The 14,006-nt window shown below is 39.2% G+C and overlaps 2 protein-coding genes and 1 long non-coding RNA gene across 4 annotated transcripts in view; 1 reads left to right on the top strand and 2 right to left on the bottom strand.

Moving 5' to 3' along the window:
- Nucleotides 1–887: 887 nt before the first annotated feature.
- LOC146682976 (uncharacterized) lies at nt 888–2,451 on the bottom strand. Its single transcript, XM_085447025.1, has 5 exons — nt 2,238–2,451; nt 1,844–2,151; nt 1,325–1,379; nt 1,104–1,215; nt 888–997 (listed from the first exon to the last, which is right to left on the bottom strand). The coding sequence occupies exons 2-5, from the start codon at nt 2,138–2,140 to the stop codon at nt 958–960; spliced, it is 504 nt and encodes a 167-aa protein (XP_085303151.1). The 5' UTR covers nt 2,141–2,151; nt 2,238–2,451; the 3' UTR covers nt 888–957.
- ecm1a (extracellular matrix protein 1a) lies at nt 1,583–13,820 on the top strand. Of its 2 annotated transcripts, XM_085447024.1 has the most exons (5): nt 1,583–1,619; nt 5,696–5,756; nt 11,633–11,748; nt 11,859–12,112; nt 13,253–13,820. In XM_085447024.1, the coding sequence occupies exons 3-5, from the start codon at nt 11,676–11,678 to the stop codon at nt 13,454–13,456; spliced, it is 531 nt and encodes a 176-aa protein (XP_085303150.1). In that variant the 5' UTR covers nt 1,583–1,619; nt 5,696–5,756; nt 11,633–11,675; the 3' UTR covers nt 13,457–13,820. The 2 variants fall into 2 exon arrangements, with proteins under 2 accessions (XP_085303150.1, XP_085303149.1); XM_085447023.1 differs by lacking the exons at nt 1,583–1,619; nt 5,696–5,756 and having other exon boundaries at nt 11,510–11,748.
- Nucleotides 9,847–14,006, bottom strand: part of LOC146682973 (uncharacterized) — a 25,917-nt gene continuing 21,757 nt past the window's right edge. The window contains exons 2-3 of the long non-coding RNA XR_014917760.1: nt 12,770–12,935; nt 9,847–10,177 (exon numbers count right to left, since the gene is read on the bottom strand). This is a non-coding gene — a long non-coding RNA (uncharacterized LOC146682973). The remainder of the gene's footprint in view (nt 10,178–12,769; nt 12,936–14,006) is intronic.

Below are 14,006 nucleotides of genomic sequence, written 5' to 3'. Positions count from 1 at the left end.
CAGAGTGCCACACACACACACACACACACACATCTTACAGAATAAATCAGATCTTATCAAATAAAACATCCAGGCTTTCTTCACGTGCGTTCTCGTGGAGTAGGTCCATTAAAAAAGTTCCCTTAAAAGTTTTTTCATGTGAAAAAGGGAAAAAGGAAAGTCCGGCTGTGGGCTGCTGTGTCCTCCTCCCGTCTGACCGAGAGAGGACAGACGCATATTGACAGAAGGCTCAGTAGCCTTCAGTAATCGGCTTGTTGTAATAACTGAGTCCACTCCGCTCACCTCTCTCCGCTCTCCTCCACCGCCCTCCCCTCCTCTGAGGCGAGTCCCGGAGCGGTGATGCGGCTGCTGCAGGTCGTGTTGCGCGGGGCAGCAGAAACCGAAACTTAATGAATTACTCATTCGTGGTCAACCGGTGTCAGAGGTAACACCAGCAGCTGCTGAAGTCATGGTAAACCCGGCTAGGTTTTCCACACACTTCACTGCTTTTACGCAGTGCTCATATTATCTCAGAATTCTGACTTTTTTTCTCAGAATTCTTCCCCCCAGTGGCCCTAATCCTCTTCCGTAAAACCTAATTCCCTCAATTTATTAGTAACTAAAATTATATTTTACAAACAAGTTCTTCCCCGATAAAATAAGTGACTCATTAAACAGCCATTTACCCGTAACTATCAGTTTCACACACTTCACTGCTTTCCTCTGGAGTTTCTTTACATTAGTCCTACGCCTGCGACCACATGCTGAGCTGCTTATATGGAAACACACAGAAGGAAAACTCTGTACATGAACTATAAAAGCAGATGAAGGGGTAGACAAAGACCATATGAGAAGAAGGGTACATCATCTCTGTAAAGAACAAGGAAGAAAGGAACTACACATTTTTTAATAAAAGTTGATTTTATTATTATTTTATTATTTTTATTCATTAACTTTATTCTCTTTGGTCTTATTCGGCTAAGCTGTATCCTTGTTGAGGTTTATGCCACATACGTTGCTGAAAGACATAGATGCATCATAATTAATCCAGCGCTTATAACTCCTACTTTTTGCAAAGGTTTTGTATGTTTTGGAACTAGAAGAACAGAAAAATGTGGTCATACTCAGATAACTCGCTCCTCTTCACATACGCACATATTGGACTGTGTTGTACCAGTGTTTCTTTTAGAGTGTTAATCTCCTGAGTCCAGGCCTCAACCTCTGCATCCAAGGAAGCTGGATAAGAGAGAAAGAGATTAACATGCTGGACCTCAAGAGTTTTGCTAGTGTTTGACCACATGGGGGCAACAGGGCGCGGATTACCTGTGTGATAAGCGTGCCTCACCTTTAGTTTCACTTTGTGTCTTTTGGATACTTTCCAGCTCTTCTTGTGCGTTTTTCTGTGGAAATGTTGCAGAAATGTTTTTAAGGTTGGGCTGGATTTATGTTACGCATTAAAAAAAACTTGTAATACTCTAAAACTACTCAATCTTAAGTGAAAAGCTCGTATTGAAATCAAAATGTGCTGAAATCAGGTGTAAATGGATGAACAAAAAAGTCTGGCCAGATGTTTTTTTTTTTTTTTTTTTAAACGGTGGATAATTTGAAATATCTGGAAATTTCAGGATTTTAATTACAGGGTGAGTAGAAAACAAGCGGTTCAATCTTAAGCATATGTAAAGTAAATGAAAATTGTTTCCCCTCTCAGATTTAGTTCGGCACAAATATGAGGTAGCACAAAGGGGAAGTAGCGTTTCCCTATGCAGGCAGTAACGTTGGCGCTGATAAGAGATGTGTCTCTATTGACGTTTAGTGTTTGCATAATATAAAACCAGAAAAAAAAAAAACCAGGAAGACTTGTTACCATTTTTTCTTGGCATGCATCGTTTTCTGCTTTCTTCTGCTCCGTTTCTGAACTGAGTTTATTGAGTGCAGCTTCCATATCGTCCACATGTTTCTGGCCCTGAGCCAGCAGTTTTTCCACAGCGGTTTTGAAGAGGTCCTTACTTTGATAATCATCAGAAGATTTCTCTAACGCCACTTCCATTGTTTCAATCTTGCTGTCCAGAATGCGCTTCAATTGATACTGGCTCTGGACCACCATCAGCAGTCCCATGGTCAACAAGACGGATAAAATAATCACAATCCAATTAGTCTGCATTGATGCTGCTTCTGGGGAAGGACAGGTTTCTATAGTCACGCTTGAGACATTAGCAGTGCAATTAAAAGGCATTTCATTTCCTATTATCGCTTCTTACCTTATTTTTAGCCAGTATATTAAACTTTAGTTCCAGTTCTCTTCTGCTCTCTAACCTGCCACACAAACTTTGCCTGAATGGAGACCACTGCACAGAAAGCGCAAGCTGCTACTTCACGGCGGAAAGAACTTATGGTATTAATTTTCACTTCCTCGTTTGCTCTGATCTGAGCGATAAAGAGGGTGGGGGCCAGTGTGCTGATGAATCAAAGCTCAACTTTGCTTGTGAGGAGTTTAAACAGCTGCTGTTAAACTACTACAGAAGAGACAGGAAAATGTCAGACATGTCATTTTATTTGAATCTCAGGAACTGGAGTTTTTTTGTATGTACTTTTAGCATGCTATGTGTAATTCACTTAGTCATGGATCATCCCGTCTTCCTGGTTTGGATCTAAGCTTAACTTCAAGCATATATGGTTTGCAAAGTGGCCACATTTTTTCATATAGGCTACGTTCACACTACAGGCGAAAGCGAATCAAATCCGATTTTTTTTTTTTTTTTTTTTTTTTAACCCACCCTATGCGATCCATATCCGATCATGGTATGACAGTGTGAACGGCTCAAATTCGATCTGGGTCACTCTCCTACTGTCAGCTCCAGTTGGACTGGTATTTCAGGTTTTAGGGAGGTGGAAAGACAGAAAGGCCTGCTTTGTATGCGTCTGATTGTCTTGTTTTGTTTGGCTGTCTAACAGCCAGTGTTGGTAAAGTTACTTGAAAAAAAGTAATCAGTAACTAATTACTGATTACTTCCCCCAAAAAGTAATCCAGTTACTTTACTGATTACTTATTTTCAAAAGTAATTAATTACTTAGTTACTAAGTTACTTAGTTAATTTTTAAAAACACGGTTTACAACCTGAATAGGTGATAAAGCGATAGATCTTTCAGCCCAATTCTACTTTTTCTGCATAATCCATCATACAAAATGTAATCAAATGGAAAAGTCTCTTTTTAAAACTTGTTTTATTAGTTTTAATCTTTTAACTTTATGCATAAAATTTAATTACATGCAACATTCTCTGACTGGAAGAAATTTGTTTAATATTTAAACCTATTTTCTGCACATTCCAGCACATAAATTTTTTTTTTTTTGTGTGTTAACACTCACTCTTTCAAGTAGATGCAAGTAAAACACAGCAGAAAATAAATAAAGTCAAAGACTAGCGGTCTTTTTGCTCTATTTTCACCTGTAAAGCAGGAGTAGGATAGGCGGAGGTTTACCCTGGTGCAGATGTGCTGCAGCGGTCAGTGGAAGAATCCGTGAGTTTCTCTGTGAATTTCCCATTAGGTCATAGCGCACTTGGTGCTTGCTTGGAAGTTTAGGGTTGTTTTTTTTGTTTTTTTCCGCTGTAAAAAGTTTTCTTCCCACGCACAACGGACACTAATGTTTTTGTCACCTTTTTATGGAATTAAACTAAGGTCAGTACTTCTACACTTTAAACGCTGCATGCTCACATTCTCTCCCGCACTCCATATATTATCCATTGTTGATCTGCACACAGCTGTTGTCACCAACTTCGCACTTGCTTACGTCACTGTCATGAGACATTCTCGCAAAAAATCACGGTTTTAGTAACGCAGCGTTCCTGCGGGAAAGTAACGATAATCTAATTACCGTTTTTGCAATAGTAATCCCTTACTTTACTCGTTACTTGAAAAAAGTAATCTGATTACAGTAACGCGTTACTGCCCATCTCTGCTAACAGCTTGTGTAATAATCAAACTGGTAGCACAGAAAGTATTCACCATACAATGGGTCAGAGGGCCCGGTGGCACCAGCGTCCGGCAGCCTCGCCTCTGTCAGTGCGCCCCAGGGCGGCTGTGGCTACACTGTAGCTTGCCATCACCAGTGTGTGAATGTGTATAGTGTAAAGCACTTTGGGGTCCTAGGACCAAGTAAAGCACTATACAAATACAGACCATTTACCAATGTGGTATCTAGCAGTGTAAAGCGTTTTTTGTTTTTCTCCTTATGGCCAAGCAAAACGGAAATGTGGACACCAGATCCAGAAGAAAAAGCATCGCTAAATATAGCGAACAGTAGCTGTAGTATAAGAAGCTACTTGTGATTAGAGCATTTACTTTTACCTGTGGCATGGTTTTCCTACATATAAGACAAGAGCTTAATTCTTTGTTTTTCATAATGGTGTTACAGTACAACAGCACTACATCACAATGTGAGAGCAGTAAATGCTCCTCCGGATCCTTTCGAAAATAACTAAGCAGCAGTAAGGCAGTCACAAAGAGCTGTGCACATAGCTTGCACCCTCTCATTACTCTTGTGGTTGTAGACCAAAGATCACAGGGTCATTAATTACATATTACATACAATATGTGACCGTAACAATGCAAAACTGCTGCCACAAAGCTACTCACATCCATATAAGGGGGCAAAAAGGGAAAGCGAGGCTCTGCAGTTTTTTTTTTTAGTTTTTTTTTTTATCCTCTTATATGACATTTGTATTGTAACGAGCAGTTGTCTAAGCATTTCACTGCATATCGTACTGTGTACGTGACAAATAAAATTTGAATTTGATTTTGAATTTGAATGATCTTTTAACATCTTTTAGTTTGTCCTTATGAACTTTCACATGTTTTTCAATCCTTTTGTTGTGAAATATTTTAAGCTAACTTTATGTCACAGGCCAAACCCATAAGCTGGAGCCCATCCCAGTCCTGTTACAGTCAACTCCAGAAAATAGATGGATGGATTCAAATAAAATGACTCGTGTGTCGTTGTGTTTGCACTGGGAGAAGCCAGAAAAGCTACCTGGAAGATGACTGGCCAATTTGTGAACTTTAGAAATTTAAGCATCCTGAATCTCACTGAATTGAAAAGCGTAGGTAAAAAGGATTTGGATATATGCCATTGTCAAGGCAATTTGTTGATTTTTTTTTTTTTTATAACAATACAAGATGGAAAAGTAAGTTTTCTTTTTGCATTTTCTTAGTAAGTATGTGTAGTGGAGATATCAAAGACAGGCACGGCTGTGGCACTGTGGCAAGAAGAGAGAGACCACATACGGACTTAGGAGTCTGTTAGATCTACTTAAATTATATAAAGAAAAAAAAAATCAAACTTTAAATTTAAATATTTTTACATTTAAAGTTCTAGTTAAAAAATAGAGCCCCGCAGGGGACATGGGAGGGGAAAAAAAATTAAGACTGACTTTTGCAAGATCTCGCAAAAGTTTATTTTTTTGTTTTTTTTTGTTTTTTTTGTTTTTTCTCGCATGTCCCCTGCGGGGCTCCATACAGGGCTCCGTTAAAAAAACAAACAAAAAAACACTGAAATATTTGGGGTTTGTTTTGCTCTGTGAAATTTTCTCCTGTGACAATGTGTGAATGGGTGGATGACTGGATATGTAAAGCGCTTTGGGGTCCTTAGGGACTAGTAAAGCGCTATATAAATACAGGCCGTTTACCAATGTTGAAAACATGTCTTTTATTTTTTCAGCTCTGCTCACCTGAAGAAGAGGGTGGAGGCCAGTTTGCAGACTGAGTGAACTTCACCATCGGTAAGGATTTTAAACAGCTGCTTTTAAACCATTGCATACAAGGTAACAAAAACATCAGACAGGCAATATTTCTGACGAAGTAATCTGAGTAACTGGAGTTTTTGCACGCTCCTTTAGGCTTTGTCTAACGCACTGGTGCACATTTTTTTTGTATTCATGCATCAAGCATAAAAAAAAATCTGCTCACCTACTGACATCATTTTAACATATATGTGAATTTGACAATAAATGAAACCTTAAATACCATGACAACAATTTTAGGATTTTTTTTTTTTTTTTTTTTTTTTTAAGTCATACAGACATGACTTTGTGTGTGTGTGTGTGTGTGTCACAAAAAGACATTTGGTTAGTTATTTTTTTTGTTGTAACAGTTCTTCTTGGTATTACATCTTATGCCTGTTTATTTCCCTTAAATGGTTTCACATTTGTAGGAACTGTTTGGCACTGGTAGAGAAGATTTGGTTTTCCATGATCACGACCCACATAAACTGCTGCAACATTTGAGTAGCAATAATCAGGCTCCAATGCTATTTAAATATAAGTTAAATGTTAAACACAAATCTCCTTTTTGTGCTTGTATTTCATATAGTCGGGAACCAAGGTTAGTTTGAAGGCTACAGTTTGCAGCCCACATATTTCATTAAACCTGCCCTTGTCAGCTCCAGTCTGACCAGAGTTTCTGGTTAAACTGAGATGGAAAGAAATGTCAACTTTGTTTGTCTGACAGTGTTGTGATCCTGGGTCTTTTGACCCAGCGTTTTGTGTTTTCTATCATTGTGATGTATTTTGGTTCTGGTTTTCTATTTCTTTGGGTTTTGGTTCTGTTCTTCCTCAGTTTAGTGTTTAGTCTTTTCTGCCTGTGTTTTCCTGTGTCAAGTCCACGTTTCTTAGTCTGTCTTTGCGTCTATGTGTTCCTGTTTTACTTTGAAAGCCCCTGTCTGATGTCAGTGCGTTTTGTTTACGTTTCTCCTGCCTCGTCAGCGGTGATGTCTCCCAGGTGTGTTCCCCTCCTGTTTCCCATTCCCTGACTCCTGGTGTGTGTGTGTGTGTGTGTGTGTGTGTGCGCGACCTCGTCCGTCTGCGTGCGACCTCGTCCGTCTGCGTTTTTCCCCTTCGTCGTCCAGAGTGGTTTCCCTGTGTCTTTCTACGTCTCCCTGCATCTCTGTTTCATGTCTCAAGGTTTCAGGTCTGTTTTTATTTAGCTTTTCCCAGTTTAGGTTACTCCCAGTTCTGTTTTTCGCCACCCTCGCCTTTGTTGTATTAAGCAGGGTCCCTCAAAGCTTCCTCACTTCAGTTGTGCTGCATCTTGGATCCTTTCACAATTCCATACGGCTCGCCTCGTGAACCGTGACAGTGACAGCAGAGACAAAATTTACCAAACAGTATGGTTTAGTGAGAGTTGGCAAAAGTACAGACATTCTGTAGAAGTATAAAAACTACTATTAAAAAATCCTATTAAAAGTTGAAGTACTGATTCAACTTTACTCATGTAAAGGTAAAAGAAATTGCAGGCTTTGAAACTTACTCAAAGTAAGAAAGTAAAAAGGAGCTCTTTGGATGTTTTCTATTTTTAGAAATATAGAAACATCCTCTCCCCAAAGCTGTTAAACTGAAAGTAACAAGCCTGTTTTAAAAATGTAGAGTAGAAAGTACAGATACTCAAGTAAAGTAGATACCTGAAAATTGTACTTAAGTACAGTAACAAAGTATTTGTACTCTGGGTATAGGATGGTACCAAAAAATAGTGGAACATCTTTTTTAGCATGAAATTTGGGTACCTGTTGGGTGGCAGGAAAAGTATGGAAACAGCACTAAAGGTTACCTATGATGACTCATTTCTGTGTTCATTAGATCAGAGATTGCAATATGCTGTAGGAATTATAGGTACTGCAGTGCAGTGGTTTGAATCGTATCTACATATCTATCAAACTCCAACTTGCTCATGTAAATGCGGAGTTGTCCTCACGCACTAAGATAAATTATGGAGTTCCGCAGGGTTGTGTGATGGGACAACTTCTGTCTACATTATACAATCCATTAGGCAGCATCATTAGAAGGGATAGTATACATTTTCACTTCTATGCAGATGACACCCAGCTGCTCACCAGATAACACGCACACAATTAGTTAAACTGCAGGAATGTCTTAAAGATATAAAGACCTGGATGGCCTCTAATTTTCTGATTCTAAATTCACATGTAACAGAGGTTATTGTACTGTCCTAAAAATCCTAGAAACATGGCGTCTAATCACTTAATCTGGATAGCATTATGTTGGCCTCCAGTAACACTTTGAGGAATCTTGGTTTTTGACCAGGATATGTCCTTCAATGTGACAGACTGCTTTCTTGCATTTACACAAGGTCACTAAAATTACAAACATCCTGTCTCTAACACTCAACAGTGCTCAGTGGATGATCAAAGTAGATAAGGGTGATGACACCAGAGTGAGTAAAATATGACAATACCCTTAATCTTCTCTAAAACTGACTTCATACTTGCTCTTACATAGATGGAAGGGCAATTGCTGAGAAGACTGTAATATAAACAGAAATGTTTCTGTGATGAACTCGCGATCAATGACTCTTCTAGTTATCCTTCGGTTAAAAATAAATGAATAAGCTGACCATGAGTGTCCGTGAAGTAGTCTACGTGATATGCTGAGCATGTGGGAGATTTGAAAATGTAGACATAACACCACAAGACCTGAAACAAGCACTGCTTGCATCTGTTCATGGCACACGTGCTGGAAATGCGCTCAACAATGGCTGTTGCACTGCTCTTGGTTGCCCCGGTGATGAGTGGTGTAAGAGGCAAGAGTGATAGACTGGCATCGTTCACCAAAGTCTCTGGGTTTTAATTTGAATTTTTCTGACTCAAACGGATCAGGTGATGACTGAGTACAACTTCAGAATATTTTTGTGGACTCTAAATATGATTTTTTTAAAAAGTATCAGGAAGCATTTCTTGATATATGCTCAATCACTGGGGAAACCTGTATTCAGCTGAGACTGAGGAAGTCACTTGGATGAGTGATGAAATGTTTCTCCCACTGAAAATGCTACACCGTAATGAGCAGACTTTTTGTATCAGGAAGCATAAGTCAAGCTCTCTCTGTAGTTCTCTCTGTACACAGCACATAATTTGATGTCTGTCTTTTGGGTGTAAATTTGTGATGAACTTTAGTAACACTGCCCTCACTGTGCCCTGATGTCAGAGGCTGACACAGGAGGCAGGAAAGTACTGCGTACCACTCAGGAAATCGGGTAATCTTAACTTTTTGAAAGCTAAATATCTCTAATCTAATACAACTGGGCAACCTTGGAGCTCAAGATAACTAAATGAACTTAAACATGCACCATCAAAATATATGAAAACTCAAAACGCTTGGTAAAGCGACCAAGGATCGTGACATCTTGTGGCTGTGTATGGTTAAATGACACCAAACAAGCATCAGTTACAGAATAAGCTGTTTGGCATTTGCATTATTAACCTATCCCAGCTGTCATAGGACAAGAGCATTAAGAGAATTTGAGTTTCTCAAAAAAGCTTAAAATATGAGTACCAAACAAACACTAAAATGACATTAATTCTTTTACAGTACATTATATAAAAAGCCACTAAATTAATCATAAAAACACTAATTTTAAGAGTGTTTAAGGATCACAGAACAGACCAATAAAATGCTGACAGACACTTATTGATTTGGCTGAAAGAAACCACCACCCATTAGCTGTCAGTCAACAGCAGACAACAAATGAATGCACGACAGTTAAATAAAAGTGGGAAACCATGTTCAGCATTCTCCCGGACTGATAACAGTATTTCAAAACAGGTTTGGGGGAGTTGACCGTAAGCAGTGTGCAGTCTGGAAAAACTGGAAAAACTTTTGATAAACCACGTTACTCCCAAGCTTTGACCAGTCAGCAAAGATAAGAGGAAAAATCATTTTCTACTTTATGGTTAATTAAAAAGTGGCTCGATGACATAAAAACTAAGCACTCATTTTTAATATGTTTACATTCTTCTCTGTTTATTACAGTTTACTGAAACTAAATTACAACTATGGTATGTGTGGGGGGGGGGGGGGGGGGGAACAATGAGTGAACTGCCTTCACAAAGTTGCAGTATCTATTCCACACTTCTTAAATCTGACCACTGCTTCCCATATGAAACAAAACACCATAACTAATGCTAAATGTTATGACGTGCGGTGTACAGACGAGGATCCAAATGCAGAACAATACGGTGGATAAAGTTAAATAAGTCTACATAAAGCACATAAGTAGCATCAATGGAGACCATCAACAAACAATCTAACAAGGTCAAACACAGAGATTGGACGACTATTTATACAAACCGGGCTGATCAGGGAGAGGAGGGCAGGAAACAACTGACACAGGACTCTTTCTCCAAAACAACCTGTGGGAGACATGAGTACGAAAACTAAACAACACGCATGAGATGAGGAATCAGAGTCTGAGACAGAGGGAGGCATACCACAAACACAGGGGAGGGTACGTCTGCTAAATAATAATAAAGTAAAGAGTTATGTTAGATCACAGATGTGCCAGCCCTCATTTCTTTGTGTTGTGGTTCTAAAGATCCAAATGTTCTTTATTGGACGTTTAACTCCTTTTTCACCCGTTTTCAGTCCAGTGTTTGTGCCCGATCATTTTCACAGGACTGTTATTTTGTTGAACTGCACATATAGTAGAATAAGGCGACAACAAGGCAGGCTGTTTGTACTGCAAGTTTATTTAAATGGCAGTAAATCATTTTTCCTAATGTGCAAGTTATTTTTGGCAGTGTGAGAGTAATTTAAAAAATTGCATAACTATAGGTAAAGGAGACACTCCTTTTCTGTACACTCCTTTCAAGAAGTTGTGTTTGAACAATGATTACGAAAGAAGGAAAAGGTTAGGCTTGGCTCCATAAAGCCTGCAGAGTTTCATTGGATTGATATTTTTTTCTTTAAGCTGTAAAAGGAGAACAGTCCTCGTCACATTTATGGTAAAATAAAAGGACAGCTGAATAATAAAGCATACGTCATGCACATCAACATTATAAATATTAAGTAAAGGTGTAAAAAGAAAGTTAATCTGTGCACCAAAAAGTACAGCGTATTTATAAGACTGTATTTACCATGAAATTGTACACTGGTTAAAATTACTTATTATAATAACTTATTTGTTAAAAACCTGACTTGGTACCCCCTTTCATCTATTGTGCCTGGCTGCATTAAATAATAAAGATGTCCGTTCCAAGTACTGACTTTCCTGCTTGCTAAAATTGTACAAATTTCTGTATTTTCTCTTATGTTTGCACCTTTCAATAAATCACTGCACCCATGTCCCATTTTCCTACCAAAATATAAAGAAATGAGGGGTAGCTCAAGACTCTGCACAGCACTTGATCTGTTTTTGACATGTCATAGCAGACAAAAGTTGTAAGTAATATGAATACAAACTCTATTCCTTAAAGCCTCTTCAGTCTCTTATGCTGTTCTGCTCTATTTATAGAACAGAGCCATTGCTGATGTTTGGAGGAAAGTCTGACGGTCAAAGGATCTGCCCCCCCCCCCCCCCCCCCCAAACTCTGTTATTGCTAATGATGGTATTATGTCTAAGTTTGGACTGATTTCATCCTAAGTGAATGCTGACTGTGTAGCCCGACCTTGCACGCATCAGCAGATATCCCTAAAGTTCAAACTCATTTTGTTTTTATCTCAGCAGCCTCCAGTATTATTACACCACCTCATTCCCTCATATCGTCTCCCTCCCCAATGTGCACCGGTCACTTCCAAGCATTTCACGCCCACAAATCCTGGCTCTCCCATATAAGCTGGCTGAGCATCCTCTCTCAATACATTCACAGAAGCCTCTTCAGTATTCGATTTCCATCACACCGCCATCCAGCCATGACTTCACCTGGGCGCCTTGCAGGACTTTGCATAATTGCTCTGGTGCTGTTTTATGGTGCACATCTGGGAGGTAAATAGATTTATAGATTTTTTTTTTTTTTTTAAAGAATATATACATTATGCATTCTTCAAACTGTAGTGCTTTGAACCTTTCCATTTCTTCTTGTTGGATTTCCTCAGAGACCAAGAAGAACTCTCGCAAAGAGCCCAACGTCCCGTTCCCCCCTGCCCGTCCCACCACTCACAATCTGGCTGCCATTTGTCATCAGGGTAGAGGTCGCCCCAGGTACCCTCCCAGTTTCTTCCCCAAATCCGGGTCCAGCCACTTCCGACGCCGTGGACATGCCATGAACCGCCTAGAGTCGTGGTTCAGAGTGTGCTGCAGTGGACACCTAGAGCAGAGCAGCCAGATCCTCTGCTGCGCCCAACAAGCGGTGAGTCTCTGAGTGTTTGGGACCGAAGTAAACTTGAAAACACTTAGCATATCATCAGGGAGAGTTCTGCTATTATTTACTATTTATACAGTTAGTAGGGAATTAATAATACTCTTTTTTTTTTTTTTTTCTTTTTTAAGCTTCATTGTCTTAAAATTTATGGACTGTCCAAGAGGCTTTGGTTTTCAAAACTATAAATTCATACAAATTAGTATAATTTTAAAGAACACGACACAGTAAAGCATTTTATACCTGCATTTTTGTCCCCTTCACTGCTGAAGCCAGCAGTTTCCAATCACTTTTATGTAAATTGGTGAGTGACAGTTGGTTGTGCCAACAACATGAGGATGAAAATACTTCATCTAACTTCAAAACTATTGAAGAAATACTTGGTCAGATGACATGCAAGCTAATCTGGAAGCTGCAGTGGGTTTACACTCCTGAAAAAGCTTTGGCTGCTTCAGGTACTTCAGCGATCTGTACTTCCAGTTTAATTCTCAGTTACTCCTTTGACTTAAACAAGCAGGGACTGTTGTGTGGGGCCAGGCTAATAAAGCATAAAATTATTTTTAACAGAACTGAGTTCAGCTTATTGATGTGGGCACCCTCAAGAGAGCGAGTTTCTAATCTTGCCCCTTAGAAAAATGAATTGCCCACCTGTGTTTTAGATCAGCCTTCTTCTAAGCTGGCAGCTCATCACAAATGGATGTCTTCAGTAGTGGGTGTGTGAAGCTGCTGACCGGAGTAGAAACGTACAACAACCTCCCTCGCCAACTTCTTTTAAACTTTGGCCGTAATTGTTAGAAGCATCCAGCTTCGACAGCTACAACAGAAAATAAAGACAAATTGCATTTTATTTATCAATGTAAATGAATTTGATCAAAAATAAAAATGACAAGATGATTTTCAGTTATAATACAAGCTTTAAAACCTTTTTCATGTTCAAGCATTTTTTATCTTGAAATGTGCTATACAAATTAAATTTTACTTGACCTTTACTTTTAAAGTTCTCTAAAATAATTATGCAGATGGAAGATAAAAAGAAAATATTGACTGATGCTGAGTGAATCGCCGTGAGCTGCCCCCCCCCCCCCCAGCTAATGTGACGATACTGTGTGACATGACTCTTCTTTCTTACAGTGGAAAAACGCCCTGTCTCTGTTCTGTGTGGAAGAGTACTCCACCATGACCCTCCCGTACGAGTGCTGTGAGAACACTGGAGAAGCCCGCTGGTCATGCTTCGACAGTGAGCTGCCAAACCCAAACTACACCTCAAAACCAGGCTACAATGCCCCTGAAATCCCAGAGGAGCCTGGATTCACGTTTGATCCAAATACCTGCTAGAGATCGAAAATAATAACTTTCCACTCTTTCACATTCCTATAGGGAGATAGTATTGAAGAAACACTTGCAAACCTCTATCAGACAATGCTATCTAAATCTTGTCTTTGTCACGTACAGCTGCTTCCTGATGCGGACAGGACATACTGGTTTGGATTACACTATCTAAGGACAATTAGAGTCCCATCTAGCCTTGTTATCAGCTCAGCATTTTAACTAATCTTTGCCATATTAATAGGAAACACATTTTTAAAATGCAACTCGGTGCTTAATTTTATAAGGCTCACAGAATGTGTCTGGCTTAAATGTTGTAATTTCTGACATGTAGTGTTTTTAGAGAGAAAAATAAACGCACTCCGCAAAGAGACTGATGTGGTTTTTGTTACCATGAAGGTCTGTTATAAGGTTGATATATCACCTTCAAAAATCAATCTTTTTAACATCCAGTCACAAATCTGTAGAATTATTTTTGAAAAAATACATATGACGTAAAGGTCTCCACCAGGGGTCACAGTTGGCTGGATTATCAGCATGTGTGGCTGTAACATGTTGT

Source organism: Copadichromis virginalis, linkage group LG22, assembly GCF_057382275.1.
Source record: "Copadichromis virginalis isolate Kocher_CV1m ecotype Utaka linkage group LG22, C_Virginalis_male_GT1.1, whole genome shotgun sequence".
Lineage (NCBI taxonomy): Eukaryota > Metazoa > Chordata > Actinopteri > Cichliformes > Cichlidae > Copadichromis > Copadichromis virginalis.
Note: the sequence above shows the minus strand (reverse complement) of the source record. Positions and strands in the feature narration are given on the sequence as shown.

Excerpts from the sequence above, each read along its gene's own strand:
- ecm1a (XM_085447023.1), top strand. The coding sequence starts at position 11,541 with ATGTGCACCGGTCACTTCCAAGCATTTCACGCCCACAAATCCTGGCTC. Across the intron at positions 11,749-11,858 it reads TTATGGTGCACATCTGGGAG|AGACCAAGAAGAACTCTCGC; the intron begins GTAAATAGATTT and ends GGATTTCCTCAG. Across the intron at positions 12,113-13,252 it reads TCTGCTGCGCCCAACAAGCG|TGGAAAAACGCCCTGTCTCT; the intron begins GTGAGTCTCTGA and ends TCTTTCTTACAG.
- LOC146682976 (XM_085447025.1), bottom strand. The coding sequence starts at position 2,140 with ATGCAGACTAATTGGATTGTGATTATTTTATCCGTCTTGTTGACCATG. Across the intron at positions 1,216-1,324 it reads GACACAAAGTGAAACTAAAG|CTTCCTTGGATGCAGAGGTT; the intron begins GTGAGGCACGCT and ends TCTCTTATCCAG. Across the intron at positions 998-1,103 it reads AAGAGGAGCGAGTTATCTGA|CAACGTATGTGGCATAAACC; the intron begins GTATGACCACAT and ends TATGTCTTTCAG.